Source organism: Rhipicephalus sanguineus, chromosome 2, assembly GCF_013339695.2.
Source record: "Rhipicephalus sanguineus isolate Rsan-2018 chromosome 2, BIME_Rsan_1.4, whole genome shotgun sequence".
In the NCBI taxonomy this organism is placed as follows: Eukaryota; Metazoa; Arthropoda; class Arachnida; order Ixodida; family Ixodidae; genus Rhipicephalus; species Rhipicephalus sanguineus.
This window is the reverse complement of record NC_051177.1, coordinates 210,598,703-210,613,824: the sequence shown is the minus strand read 5'-3', so window position 1 is coordinate 210,613,824 and position 15,122 is coordinate 210,598,703. Positions and strand designations below refer to the sequence as shown.

Below are 15,122 nucleotides of genomic sequence, written 5' to 3'. Positions count from 1 at the left end.
AAGTCGATCGAATTGGGGACGGTAAAGCTGAACCTCTTCGGAAAACGCTTGATAAGATCCTCGCAACTACAAGGCCAAAGACGAAGAAAGCCCTGCAGTCTTTCCTGGGTCTAACGGGCTATTACAGGAAATTTATTGCAAACTACGCTGAGATCACCAAGCCTCTGACCGACCTCACACGGAAAGGGCAGAGCAATACCATCGCGTGGGGACCGTCTCAGGAAGAAGCTTTCACTGTTTTGAAGAACAAGCTTGGAGATACTCCTATTCTACAAGCACCCAGGATGACAAAGGAATTTGTTCTCCGCACCGACGCCTCGACCACTAGTCTTGGTGCCGTACTGCTCCAGCTAGGAGAGGACCAGGTTTTGCATCCTGTTGCCTACGCGAGCCGCAACCTATTACATTGAGAAACCCGGTATTCCACCATCGAACGGGAATGTTTGGCGCTTGTCTGGGCGGTGCAAAAATTCCATTTGTATTTGTACGGCAAACAATTTGTCATACAATCCGACCACCAGCCTTTGCAATATTTGCAATCCGCTAAACACCTGAACAATAGAGTTTTGCGATGGAGCCTACTCTTACAAGAGTACTCATTTTCAGTCTCTTACATCAAAGGGTCGGATAATGTCGGAGCAGATTACCTGAGCCGGGTGTAATGGGAATGTATTGCACTATGTTATGTAAAATACTGAAGTGCTGTGGACGTACAACTGGACATTTATTGAATAATCTGGAACTTTGTGACATTTTTTCCGCCTCTTCGTCACGTCATAAAAGTTGTAAACAACTTTCTTAAACGGGGGGTTGTCATGATAAAGAGGCGCGGAAAAAAAAACAACTCAGTGTTCGCCGTGCGGGGGCGATGAAGAAAACGAAGCGTGCCGCGTGGTGCGTGCGGTGGTTCGAGGCAGCGCATGCAAGGACAGTCAGTTCTCGGCTGGACGTCTGGTCCGGGGAACTTGACAACGTCGTCTAGGCGCTCTACCGTTCCTGGGCTCCGGCTGGGCGACTGGCCCAGGGACCAGGCGATCCGCTGCTGTTCCGGCTGCCGTTCCTGACAGCTGGACAACCGGCGAACGAGACCTGGACTCCGGCTGGGTGACTGGCCCAGGGACCAGGCGAGTTCCGTGGTTCTGGCTACCGCCCAGAGTGGCCGCGAGTTTCGTTGCTGTGGGCCGATGTTCCTGCTGCCGTTCCGGGTGGCTGGCGCGACCCCGGTGCGCTGCTGAGACGAACGTGGTGGCGGAGAGCTGCTGCGGAGCTACTAAGCAGCTGCCGATACTCCACTGCTGCTGCTGCGGCAGAAGGCCGTGTCATGGCGTGCTGCGACGCATGATGAGGACGGCAACGAGCCAGACGGCGCACAGTCCACGAGCGATCGGCGCTGGCATCCAGCAAGCCACATCGAAACACGGCGAGACACTTATAATTTAGAGAGACATTGAATACAGCTAGGACTGCATGTTTCTACTACTTTAAGTGTTATTCGTTAAGCGTTACGTCTTCCTGTAAATATATTCTCGTGTGTGTGTGTGTGCACTCGTGTTTCGATTCAGTTCCTTGCGGAGTGGTCCTGGGCCCAAACCTGACACTAACGTCACAGGCGGCGTCATGATGACGTCATCACGTGATGATTTTTTGCATCACTCGTGTTCGACCCTTGAGGGGCTAGTTGGTTCATTCTATACAGGAAAATAATTGCACGATACTTAGAAGGTACACCACAAAGAAGATGAATTTCCTCTCGTCAGCCGCACTTCAACTTGCACGATTGTAACTGAAAAGCCCAGATATCACAGTGTGTGCAAGGTGGGCACTAAAAATGCTTACCGACCAACTCAAACAGCAAAGAATTCCCAGGTGGTGAACTTCTATGCAGAGGGACTAAAGAAATGGGTGCAGCTGCATGAAAAGTGCTTAGAAGTTCACGGTGATTATGTAAAAAAGTTTGGCAAAAGTTTGGTAAAAGTTTGGCAAGTATAGTCTCGTGCTAAACTAAACCAGCCAATAAAAACTTTTACTAACTAATATTTATTTTTTGGAGACCAAACGGCCCTTACTTTTTGAATAACCCTCGTATATTCTGTCCCGTTAGAATGAGGCTTGAATGGAGTCTCAAAACGCTGCTTGACATTTCCAAGGTGCACTATCGTACGTTCGTGCAAAAGACCTGGGATTTTTTCAGCACTTTGGTAATAAATAGGGGTGTGCAAATATTCGAAATTTCGAATATTTTTCGAATCGTGTGTGCTATTCGATTCGATTCGCACTGGAATTTTACTATTTGAACTTCCCAATGACAAATGCAGTCAACGTCCAATTGAAAGTGACGCCTACAAATTTTCAATATGCTTCACCTCAGTACACCCTCGTGTTGTGGCAAAGCTGCCTTTCAAGCTCCGTTACGGTTGAACTTAGCCAAGAGACAGTCAACGTCAGATTGAAAGTGGTCCCTAGAATATGCTTCACCTCATTATACCCCCGTATTGCGGCAAAGCTGCCTTTCAAAGCTCTGTTACGGTCGAACTTAGCCAAGACGCAGTTAACGTCCGATTAAAAGTGGTCCCTAGATTTTTAATATGCTTCACCTCATCACACCCCCGTATTGCGGAAAAGCTGCCTTTCAAGCTCCACTACGGTCGCAAATGTACTAACTCAAGAAAACGCTGGTTCCAACATGGAGATGAAAGATGTGGCAGAGGTGGGGGCTCAATTAATGCTGTTTTGGACCTGAAATTTGGGCAGGAAGTCCAAAAAATCGGATGCCGAAGCTTTTTAGCATCCAAAATTTCAGATGTTCGACGTCGTAGGCAGATTTGGAACTCTGGACTTGAAGGGAGCACACCCTTGTCCGCCACATCAGTTGGGCTTCCACAGAAGTTGAAAGAAGAGGCGAGGCTGAGAAAATGGCATCTTTGCCTACCACGTGTAAAGTGCTGTCGGCAACACTTTAGTTGCACCAAATCACGTACATAGATGCAATTTGGCCTCTACATTGCCTCATTCTTGATAAGACAACTATGAAACACCACCCCGTCAGTTCTTCATCAACCCAGCAAAAAGAAACACTTTCATGTTGCTATCTCATAAGAACATACTTAGGGATTCTTTGCAACTTTTTTTCTGTAATTTCACTTCGACGTATTCGAAAATTATTCGATTCGCACTCAATGTTTATCAAAATTTTGCTATTCGCACAGCTCTAGTAATAAAAAGAATGGCTACTTTAGCCAACATTTGCCATGGCATTGCATTTACTTCTTTCTTGGTAGTGGCCGCACACTTCAGGGAATGCAAAGTGGTATTCCTTGGTGGTTAATCCACACTACAGTTTCGCACGTAGTCCATGCCACGCTCCATTCAGGTACGTATTAAGGGGAGACACTGGTTCGAAAATTTTTTTTTTTTTAATTTTCAGTATTTCCAGCTGAAATTTTAATACAATATGTATCTTTCACAGCTGAAAACAAATATGCAATTAGGTTTTTGCTATCACTTTTAGATTTTTAAATATTGACTGTTACATAAACTTGCATTCTGCCCAGCCTTTTGACATCTTCCTCATAAAATATTGTTACAAATTTGACATGACAGCATTCTATGAAGGCCAGGGAGTGCAACAAAACCATAATTTTATTTTTAGCTTCATTGATACCACAGTTATGGCCTTAACAAGTATGCTAATCACAAATCTGAAACTGTTGCTAACTTTGTTGCTAATTAAATCCCTGTTCTAAATAAAAATATCACATGTTTTTGGTTTTGTTGCACTAATCCATGTATAACCTTTCAAATGCTGCAAGAATTATCAAAATCCGACTGCTACATCAAAAGATACTGTGGGCAATGGCTTAGGGTGTGATGAAAAATGTTGTTTTGAGAAAACGACAAAAGAAGTTTAGGAACATGCTGAGCATTTATATTCAACAAGAAAAGGTGTGAATCTGTGTATTAACCATGTTAGAAGCCACCAGGAACATAGTCATCATCATTCTCCTTGGTGCGCTTTCTTTTCATGGCATGCTTGAAGTTTTCAGCATGCTCATGCTTCCTCTCTGATGCCACTAGTCGGCGACTGTCCTTTTCTGAGCATCTTTCAGCGGCCACAACACTCTGCTGCAGGTGCAGCTCCTTCAATATGGCGGCATCTGCTCTCCCTTTGCCAGCGTTGAACCTTGCGACGGCTTCGGCCACAGCAGCTTCAACAGTGAAAAGGGACGCATGTTTGTTCTTGGACACGAGCGACCAGATGACGGAGTGTAGGCTCTCGTTTGGGTTCTGCGTTTTGCCTCGCTGACAACGCTCCAGCAATTTCTTGTCAGAGAGGCGCGTGTAAACAGGCCGCAAGGCATCAACCACATACTCCGGCAGGTTGTAGCGATGCTTCGGAGGAGTCTCCTGCTTGGCAACAGCCCTGTTGTACTTGCACCATGACTCTTCACCAGTTGGGCAGTGAGAGTGCTGAGGGCTTGCATCAGTAGATGCTACGTGATAAAAGGTTGCCCAGACAGCATTATGCGTGGCCTCTATGTTTCCTTCGTTACTTTGTAAAGCCCATCCATAATATGAAGTGAGCTTCGTGACCAGCTCGCCCGTCAGTTTGCCCTTGCCGCCAAGGCTTGGCTTTCCTTCGGCTCTTTGTTTTTGCAGGAGGTTTCGAAGAGCTGTGCCCATGCGCTTATGCACATGGTTGACACAGTCCTCTTTTTCTATTGGCACGAAGCCATATACCTGTGCCTCCTGCAGACTGTTGAAGGCTCGGCTGTCTCCATCACACAACATGGTTGTGTAGCGGAGCCCATGTCTCTCCAATGAGCGGCCAAATAAAATTTGTGCTGCTTCCACCTCCATTTGTCCTGGCTTACTGGAGGTATTCTTTTGGCAAGTGTGGCCAGCTAGCCACTCGGCATACCTTGAGTTGTCCTCCTTTGGCCCTAGCTGGCAGCCCAAACAGAAGTTTGACAGGACGACGAAGTCGAGCACATAACCCGTGAATAGTTCAATCACGGTCCCTACACAAATATGGGATGAGTGGCCCCTTGTCAGCCAAGTCCCATCAAAGGAAACGGCGATGTTACCAGGATTTCCAAAGTTAAGTTCGGAATACACCGTTTTCACGGTGCTCGCGCAGTCCTCAATAACGCGCGCGGCAGCCTTCTGCGCGGCAGGGTTCATTTTCAACTTCACATAATCCTGGTATGTCTTGGTATGTAGGCCTCTCCGTGAAATATTTAGGGCGGAAAAAATATCATTCAGCGCAGTTTGTCCGTTTCCTGTGCTCATTGCCGTGCGAACCGCGAGCACGTTAATTTCAAAAGGGCCGTGCGCTGCGTCCCCCCCTGCTCTCAGCGAGCTCCACACGGTCTTCAGTTTGCCGCACTCGTCACATGTCAGAACAAGTTTCGCGGCGATGCCATATTCGCGGTCTTCCTTGGAGATTCTGCCAGGCCCGCCACACACACCGCACTTCATACACTGAAGAAGTTCGTTCACCAACTCTAAGCTAACGACGGTGAACGGCGTACCAGAAGTTGCGGCTCCATCCGAGTCTTGGAAAAAAGACCGCTTGCGTTGTGTGGCAGACTTCGATGAAAGGTCTTGCAGAACATCACTCGCACGACACTCGAGGGCCACTTTTTCAGCGTCGGAAACCAGGGCAGTGTCGACGCGCACAGCTCTCGTGTGATCATGGGACGCGGCAATCGCGTCCGCGATCGCGGGTGCCGCGGCGGTGATAGCGCTGGCACAGCCTGCTTCGTCCGAGTTCTCGGCGGCAGAAGGTCTCACTGGTGATAAGGTGTGGGCTCTCGGACGCCGTTTTCGCCTTTTTCCGAACGCATGAGCACTCCAGAACTTCCGATGACCGCCTGCCATTGCACCGAATTCACAGCCGTTGTTAGGCCTCTACCGCCTCTACGCAAAATGGCGGCTTGCACGCCGCAGTCTAGCAGACGAATCCCTTCGCGTCCAATGGGAAACCGGGAACTGCCCCACGTGACAAAAACGCACCAATGATGTGCGAGTATTTGGTTTTTCTTTATGCGTGATAGCTGCGTTGTTGCTAGACGAAAAACGTTCTTCTGCTAGGAACAGATAATAGAAAAATGCGTCTTTAAAATGAGACCAAAATGGCCGCACTACTTGGCGCGGTTCTCGCGCGCTGCGGCGTTGAATACGACCGTTTTTGAGGTGGTTTCGGAAGCGAAAATGGTCATCAAACTGACTTTGCGGCCCAATAACTCGACAAATACGCATTACAGGGCTATAGTATTTTAGGAGCAGCTTCCTTAGAACTTAATGATTATGAACAAAAATACTTCAAAAAATCGGTTTTTCAGAAAATTTTCGGCCCCCCTTAACAAGGCTTTACTATTCAAGAAATGGAAATAGCAGATATTCGATTTGCAAATCTAACTATTTGAAGAGCTACTATTCGATTCGTATTCAAGTATTCATACACCCCTACTATTTAGAATACCTCACAAGATTAACTTACTGCTCTTCACAAGTGTAAACTCCAGCCGTGTAACATTTCGCCGCAATAAACTTCATATTTGCAATTCAATGAGACTTTGACCAACGTTTTAGGTACAGTACTGAAAGCACAGGCTACATAATTGGCAAATGCAAAGTAACAGTCACCATTTTCACAGTCATCATCGTCTTCCTCCTCGTCATCAGATTCTTCTTCCTCCTGGGCACGGTCTGCACGTAAATGATGGGAGGAATAAAACAGAGAATCAGAAGCACCACCGACCACCAAGCTGAATTGCAAACATCTGGTGGCAAAACATCAAACAAGTCTGGCTGCACTGTTCTGCACACCAATGTGTATTTTCAACTCCCGGATAATGAGCAGTGTCCAAACAACATACAGATACCGACAGATTTTTTTGGAGCTGGAGGGAATTGAAAAATCGAACAGTCTGAAAAAGTTAAGCAATGAATATAAAGCTTATGTGAATTAGAGCAGCTTAAAATATCGCTATTAACCATTTTCCTACTGAGTTTTCTGGCCCCAAACGATACCAAAATACAGATTTTTTACATGCGAAACATTTTTTTAGCAAACCCAAGACGCCCACCTACCCACCCATCCACCTACCAACCAACCTACCTACCTACCTACCTACATCTGGGTGATCTCATGATCGCCTCCTTAACTTGGTCAAGACCAAAATTGGAATGAAAGGGTAAGAGGGTTTGACAAATATGACTGTCTGGTCACGACATGAATAACGTAAAAATCCCGTCGCGTAAGACGTCACAACCTTTCCTCCAGACTACCTCTGAGACGGGCGAGGCACAGTTCGGCGAAAACGGAACCTTTGAACCACGCGCGCCGTTCCCCATGGCAACGCCACGGAGGTTTTGTTTTCCATGAATCAAGCGGAAATGAATAAACAGCATTTTATTACGTCTTTTGATGCTCGGAATGTTCTTTTTTTTACTCCTGCTAGTTTGATTACTAGTGATTTATTGTAGGCCGACTTCCATACGTCATTGGGATCACTTTGAAAATGTCCCACTCGTGGCGCTCATCATGTGATACATTTAGCTTAATTTCTCGGTAAGTAGGGCACTGCTGTTGATAATATTGCCATTTTAGAAGTTGTCATACATTGGGCTTTCACTCTGACATAAATTGTTATTTGCCTTTAGTGTCCCTTTAAAGATGAAGCACAGTGATAAGTGAGCCCATGAAAAGAAACATTAAACGTGCCAGTGGGGCTTTGCTTACATCTATTGGCGCCCACTGCCGATACGTTGAGACGCAGTAGTGGACCGTATCTGATGCTTTAGACAAGATATTTTACTCTGAGTCGTCAATGCCACACTCGCAGAACTGAAATCCTTCTTCACTCTCAGGTTCCGACAAAACTTCGGCAAACAAGCATTTTTCTCCTGCCGTAGCTATTGCCAGTCCATGCGGTCCGCACGTGCACACACTGATGAGGTCTCCATCATTTGGTCCAGAGAACAAGAAAACTCCTTTCTCGACTGAAATGCATGCTTCGAGCACATTCTTAATCTTTTTACTGCACTGCCTGTTGAAGTCAACAAGAGCTTAACAAAATGAATCAGGGTAGCTCGACTGCGGCACCAGCAAACGCTTGTTTTAGCGTGAAGGAGCCCAACTAGTCTTCTATGGGAGCAGTACAAACTGTGTGGACGAACGGGCTAAGCTCATATATGGTAGGGACACGGTTAATAGCCCTGCCTCATGCTACGCTTGCTTGGAGGTGAGCAGACTTGCACGTATTTGGGCTACAGTGACGTTGCGGGCGGCACAGGAAGTGGCACCGTGGCACCAAGCACACACAGGTGGGGTTTAACATCCCAAAGCGACTTAGGCTATGAGAGACGCTGCAGTGGAGGGTTCCGGATAATTTTAACCACCTGGGGGTTCTTAAATGTGCACTAACACCGCACAGTCCATGGGCCTCTAGCATTTTGCCTCGCATCAAAATGTGACAGCCATGGCCAGAATTCGACTGGAGTTTTTTAAGTCAGCAGCCGAGCACCATAACCACTGGGCAACCGCGGCGGCAGAGAACACATAACGGACACAACATCTCGAATGTGCATGTGACACACCACCAAATCCACCACATCTGAACATGTACGAAATGGCAACCAGCAAAAAGACCTATTCGCACCAAGTTATGATTATGCTAAGGTTGGCAAAAATAGAAAAAGTGGCGTCCCCCAGAGCATTTTTTCAGCAGAGTAAAAGGGAGCATGGCTTCTGAAACAGGAAGATGGGGCACGCTCCCAATCTTGGAGGCTACACAAATGGCAACTGGGAGTCGAACTTGACCAAGCCAGCAGAAAATCCAACATGGCCACTTTCAAGATCGATCGGGGCGTCTTGGAACGAGCGATTTAGTCCAGAAAATCAAACTTTAGGGCTTAAATTCATCAGAAAAATCAGTCGCGAAGGCACATTAGTTCTATGGTAACCTTAACAGTTTATTTACGAAGCCCGGAATATCCATAAAATCAGGATTTCTATAGTGTGAAAAATCCGTCAGCAAATGTACACTTCATGGTAACAGAGGCTCATGTTTTCACCAAAGGCGATGCCACTGAAAAATACGCGACAGTAGGACATGTCCAATCAGAATCCATGAACTTAGTTGCTTCAATGAAATACAGTCAAACCCGGGCATATCGAATCTGAAGGGGATCACAAAAGAGTTCTACAGTGGAACCCCGATTATATGACTTGGAGGTAACCATGCAAATCTGTCGTATAATCCAGATGTCTCATGATCGAAAAACTAGGAATACAGCTACTGACGCTCAGTCTTGCTCAAAACAACGGGTACAGACTGCCCAAATGAGGCAGCGGCACAGCCCTGGACTTCTCCAAGAAAGGTAGGTTACATTATTTTAAAAAATGACAAACATTTAATCGAAGGAGGTGTGAATGAATCTTTAAACTCAACTTTAAAAACATCAAATCAAATGAAATGCGCATCTTCTTTCTGATAAGTCGAGCCTGAAAATTGCCTGCCCGTAAAAACTAAACCAAAACCACGTTGGCAACAGACTCGTGTCAGAGCGGTCAATACAGTGTCATCGCCATCCCGAAATGGTGACGGAGCATATTTTGCAGTGAGTTTGCGTAGGATGATTTCATGCGCGACTGAAACTTGTGCGCCTCGTATTTGTTCCTAGCGAAGTGCAGTTGGTGATGTGCCACCTTAATATAGAGGAGACCTGCACCGTGGAGGGGCACTGATTCCGGGTGCTGCCGCTGAGTGTAGAGAAAAAACTCGTAACGCGACTGTACACCTCTACGTTCTCCCTTCACGCCGCCGTGAGTTCCCATTGCTTTGCACGCACACCGCATGTGCATTCACGAGTTAAATTGACTCACTTGCGAATGTTCAACATACCATAAATTTTGCTCTAATGGGTTTAGAACATCCATTTTTTGTTGCACTGCAAACAGTTCCGATTGCAGATTATCGTGATATGCTGATTTACATCGTAACACAGTCAGTTTAGAAATAATCTCGCTACCCAAAAGGCATATAAAATATTCTGTATTAAAAAAAATACGCAATATATTAGAAAAGTAATCACATATTCGAAATCAGCACACAAATATACATAAAGTGGCCAAGTTACATCAAAGTTGATCAAGAAATAAAGAAAAAATTTTAAGCGCAGTGTCCCCCCTTAAACCTTTGAGGGTTTTCGTTACATGTACGGCATTGCCTACACGTTTAAAATGCGTGCCTTTTTTTATCATTTTTCTTGCTTGGAATGTGCTGCCACACTTTGGGAATAAGTAGAATTTTTTTTGATGTGCCGATGTCTCCATTTTTTGTTTCTGCTCCCCAAAGCGGCGCACTGGCTATCGCTTGCCCATCCGAGCACGTTCGCGGTGCGGCTGGTTTAAAACGCGCGCCTTTTGGATCATTTCTCTTGCTTGGAATGTGCTGCCCCGCTTCGGGAATACGTAGAATTTTCTTCATGCGCCGATGTCTCTCCATTGTTTTTTTTTTCTTTTTTTGTTTTTCGAAGTGGCACGGCAGCTGTTTTTGGTTTCGTCCTTCTGGTGGTGATTGCTTCTCGCGGCCGCAAGGCTGATATCTGAAGTAAGGCGGCAAATTGGGCTAGTTGGAACGTACTCGCCATGTTCAGCGCAAAAAAGGAACACGAAAACACAAGAATGTGCACGACACAAGCGCTTGTGTCGTGCACTTTCTTGTGTTTTCGTGTTCCTTTTTTGCGCTGAACATGGCGAGAAGGCTGATATCTGTCTGGTTTCTAATCTCTCAAAGGGTGACCGCTTGCGACTCTCTCGTTTATTGCTCCCCGGGGCACGATTACATCTGTTCCCGTGAGCCGCTAAATTACACAAACGCCGCCGCCATGGTTGCGTTTCCTGTTTTGGGGAGCACAAATATTTTTTCCTGGAAAAGTACTCTGGTGCGCTTGTTCTTGTATGTCTGTGAGCTATGTTTAATACAGTGCATCTTATATAATTTTTTCTTAAATAGAATCGTTTGAAGAATTTATTGTAGCAATAAGAAAATTGCAATTTTTGGACTGTATTTCGTGAAAAAATTCGACCCTCAAAGGGTTAATACATAATTTCTGTGAGGGTTTTGCCAAGACTGAACCGATTTGTTGTAAAATGCGGGTTGTCGCATAACCGGGGGATGTATAACTTGGGTTCCGCTATATATGGTAATTCGATGCATAAAATATTTTATATATCGAAAATATATTCAAGGGGATTTTACAACTGTTCTGCATACACAAGAATTCGTTAAGTGTGGGTTCTATATATGCGGATTAGACTACTCACTAATGCATACATCACTGTGGCCACCCATACTCATAGTTCGAATGTGCTGCATTTGCTCATGATGCAGCTCCAATTGCAATGTGCATCATTCTCACCACCTGAGAAAAAGAAAACTTCTTTTGGCCCGCCATAACTGGTGTGTTGTGAGGGGCATGCATTAACAAAAGCAGGCAGGCGTCGCGAGACTGCCAATGCATCCCATGAGCTCAAGTGTCAACAACAAAAGCATTACAGTGAAACCTCATTAATACGTACCTGCCGGGAACGCGGCATAACTGTGCACTAAACGGTAGTACACATTAACCACCAAGTACTAATTTATATTTCCTGACGTGCACCATCGCCGCCAACAAAGAAAGAAATACAGTGCCATAGCAGATATTGCCTGAAGTACCCACCACAAAGCCTTTTCTTTCTTTTTTTTGCCAAAGTGTAGATAAGATTTTGGCAATATCGCACAACCGTCCGATAGTGCGCGGTGATGATGCCAAGGAGCATTTCGAAAGTATTGCAGGGTCTGGGATACGCAGTGACTGACACAGCAAGGGAACGAACAGTATTAGCCTTCTGCGATATTTTTTTATTTATTTATTTATTTCCAATACCTCAAAGGCCCCTATTTAGGGGTTTTACATGAGGGGTGGGCAGTAATTTAACATAGCACAAGTTTTACATCATCTTCTTTGAACAGTGTCGAACTGGAGTGGTGCACGGTGGTGGCAGGGAGAACGTTCCAGTCCTTTGGCACGAAAAACGAAGACGGATGAGCTACAGTCCGAACATGGGGCGGGCGAAGAGATTTGGTGTGGCTGAGTCTGATGGAATGGCGATGTGTCGGAACGATTACAGGTGTACGAGGGGAAGCGTGATAAAATTTGTGAAAAAGACTGAGCCGAGCGACTCTGCGGAGAAGAGCAAGGTTCGGAAGATTAATACGAGATTTAAGCTTCGTAATACTGCTAGTGTTTGAGTAGTCAGCACAGATAAACCTAGTTGCACGATTTTGGACAGATTCTAATGTTTTAATCAGGTTACATTGGCTACTAAACGAGAGCTGAAACAGTTCCAGTGAAACACGGTACAGCCGCGTGGAGCCGATCGTCTCCTGGCTAGTTGCATGCAGCGTGTCGTCTACTCGGCTCACGCCGTCACTGCCGGGCGCTTGCTGGACCGCACGCGCAAATTTGTCGTGGGAGGGTTCTTCATACCCACTTCGCTCCAGATTGTGCACAGAGGCGGCAAGTAGCTTGTCGGCTACAGACATAACTAATTAGCGAAAAAACAACGGACAAGGTGAAGGCAACAGACAGGACTCAGCGTGCTGAATTAACGCGAAGATGACGAGGTTCCTGAAAGCGATGCTCAGGTGATTCTGGCAGTGGGCGGAGGCACATTTGGTTTGTCGCCTAATATGAGCACGCATTATGGTTACAACAGCGCTACGCTTGCTGTACCGTATGCATGCATTTAGCGACCCGCAACATACAACTCTAACAGTGAGCTGCTTCGTTTCTATGCAGCGGTACACGCTTGAACGTGGCAGCAGCGATCGGCGACCCAACGCGTTCAGGTTGTCGCCTATTAAGGGGGGACATGGGACCCGATAGTGAAATATATTAGTATTAGGCCTAGAGACATGATTTTTTCAGGGAATATTCAGCTTTGTACACTGATTAAAAATATGTAATTACATTTTCTTTACATCAATCCAAAAAAAAGTTACAACTATTCTTATTTTATGAATTTGGGATGTGACTTGCATAAAAAGTAATGCATCAAAAGAGCTAAAATTGAACCTGTATGTTGCTGAATATTCAAATAGTGCAAATATGCAATTTAATGCTAGTATCTAAATTTTACCCAAAGTTATGAAGTTTTTATGTTGCAGTCTCTTAGCTCTGAATTTTCACTGGTGATTTCTGGAAAATTTCAAAATTTTACAATGTCCTTAAACAATTTATCAAGGTTTTCTTGCACACTCCAATTCCCTAGCATTCAAACAAAAAAAAAATCAAGAAAATCGAATCAGTATTAGCGACACAGTGCTCATCCCAAAATTCAAAACATGCAAAAATCTGTATTTGAGAAAAACGCAAAAAACTGAAAAAGTTGTGAAAATGAAAATTTCATGCATGAAAGCCATAGCACTTGTGTTCACAATCACTCAGAAAGCCCCTGCGGAGTAGTCTGAAGCAGGCTTTTGCTTGTGCTTCTTCTTTGCGGCTGCCTGGAACGCCGCTGAAGATGCACGTTTCCTCTCTGAGCCGACGGCACGGCGATAGTCTTTCTCAACCGCCCGCTGGTTACCTGTGCATGTTTGATCTAGCTGCAGTTCACGCAAAATAAGCGAACTAGATTCCTTGTTCCCTAAGTTGAAACGCATAACAGCATCTGCCACGGCAGTCTCAACGGCAAACAATGACGCGTTCTTGTCCTTCGGTGAGAGGCTCCAAATGACCGAATGCAAGGCCTCATTCGCATTCTGCGTCTTCCCTCTGGTGCATCTCTGCAGGAGCTCCTTGTCGGACAAGCGTTCATAAACAGGACGCAGTGCATTGCTCACAGCCTCTGGCAAATTGTACTTGCTTTTTGGGATGGGCTCATTCCTTGCCATGGCTGCATTATGCTTGCACCAAGACTCGGGGCCGTGTGGACAGAAGCTGTGGTTAGATTTCTCGTCAGTGGATGTCACATGATAATACGTAGCCCACACAGCCTTGTGCATCTCATCCACATTCCCAGAATGGGATTTGAGAGCCCAGCCGTAATAACTCGTCAATTTTGTGATGAGGTCACCCGTGAGGCGGCCCTTGCCACTGATGCGCTCGCTGCTGTCCCCTTTGTGCTTCTGCACGAGGTTCCGAAGCGCAGTCCCCATGCGCTTCTGCACATGGTTCGAGCAGTCTTCTTTTTCAACATTTATGAAGCCATACACCTTAGCTTCTTTGACAGCACTGTACAACCGGCTGTCACCATCACAAAGCATGGTGGTGTACCTGAGGCCATGAAGCGAAAGGGAGCGCTGAAATAAAATCATTGCTGCCTCTACTTCCATTTGGCCAGCCTTGCATGAGGTATTTTTCTGGCATGAATGTTTGGCTTTCCATTCAGAGTATTCTGGGCTCTCGGGTTTTGGACCACATTCACAGCCGAGGCAAAAATTGGAAAGCACAACATAGTCTAGCACATAACCTGAAAAAACTTCTATCACAGTGGCTATTCCAATGTGAGAGGTGTGTCCTCTTGTGTGCCAGCTTCCATCAAAAGAGACGGCAATATTTCCGGGGTTGCCGAAATTGAGGTCCTTGTAGAGGCTCTTTACCACTGTGGCACACTTAGTCAAATGTTCGGCACAAGCTCTCGTTGCTGCTGGCTGAAGCTTCATTTTCAAGTACTCTTGGTACGTTTTCGTGTGAAGGCCCCGATGTGAAACACCGATAGCGGCAAAGATGTCATTCAGAGCTGCCTGACCATTCCCAGTGCTCTGAACTGCACGCGCCGTGCGAACGTTGATTTCGAACGGGTTGCAGTTACTACTGCCACCAACCCGTCGCGAGCTCCATTTCGAACCAACTTCTCCGCAGTTGCTGCAGTGAAGCTTCAGCTTAACGGCTACGCCGTACTCACGCGTGTCGCGTTCGATGGTCAACTGACCACGGCACACTCGGCAAGCAGAACGTTCGTTTAGTAAACTGTTCACCATGTCGAGGTCAACCATGGTATACGTCGGGGCCGACGAACTTTCGGTGCCGCGCTGACTCGCGAGAACACTCATTTTGCGATCGGT

General features: G+C 46.1%; 1 protein-coding gene across 2 annotated transcripts in view; it reads right to left on the bottom strand.

The window, feature by feature from the left end:
- LOC119384046 (importin-7) overlaps positions 1 to 15,122 on the bottom strand; it is a 179,212-nt gene that overhangs the window by 15,201 nt on the left and 148,889 nt on the right. For both annotated transcript variants that reach the window (XM_049412744.1, XM_037652336.2), the window contains exon 17: positions 6,649 to 6,711. In XM_049412744.1, coding sequence (XP_049268701.1) covers positions 6,649 to 6,711 — 63 coding nt within the window. The remainder of the gene's footprint in view (positions 1 to 6,648; positions 6,712 to 15,122) is intronic.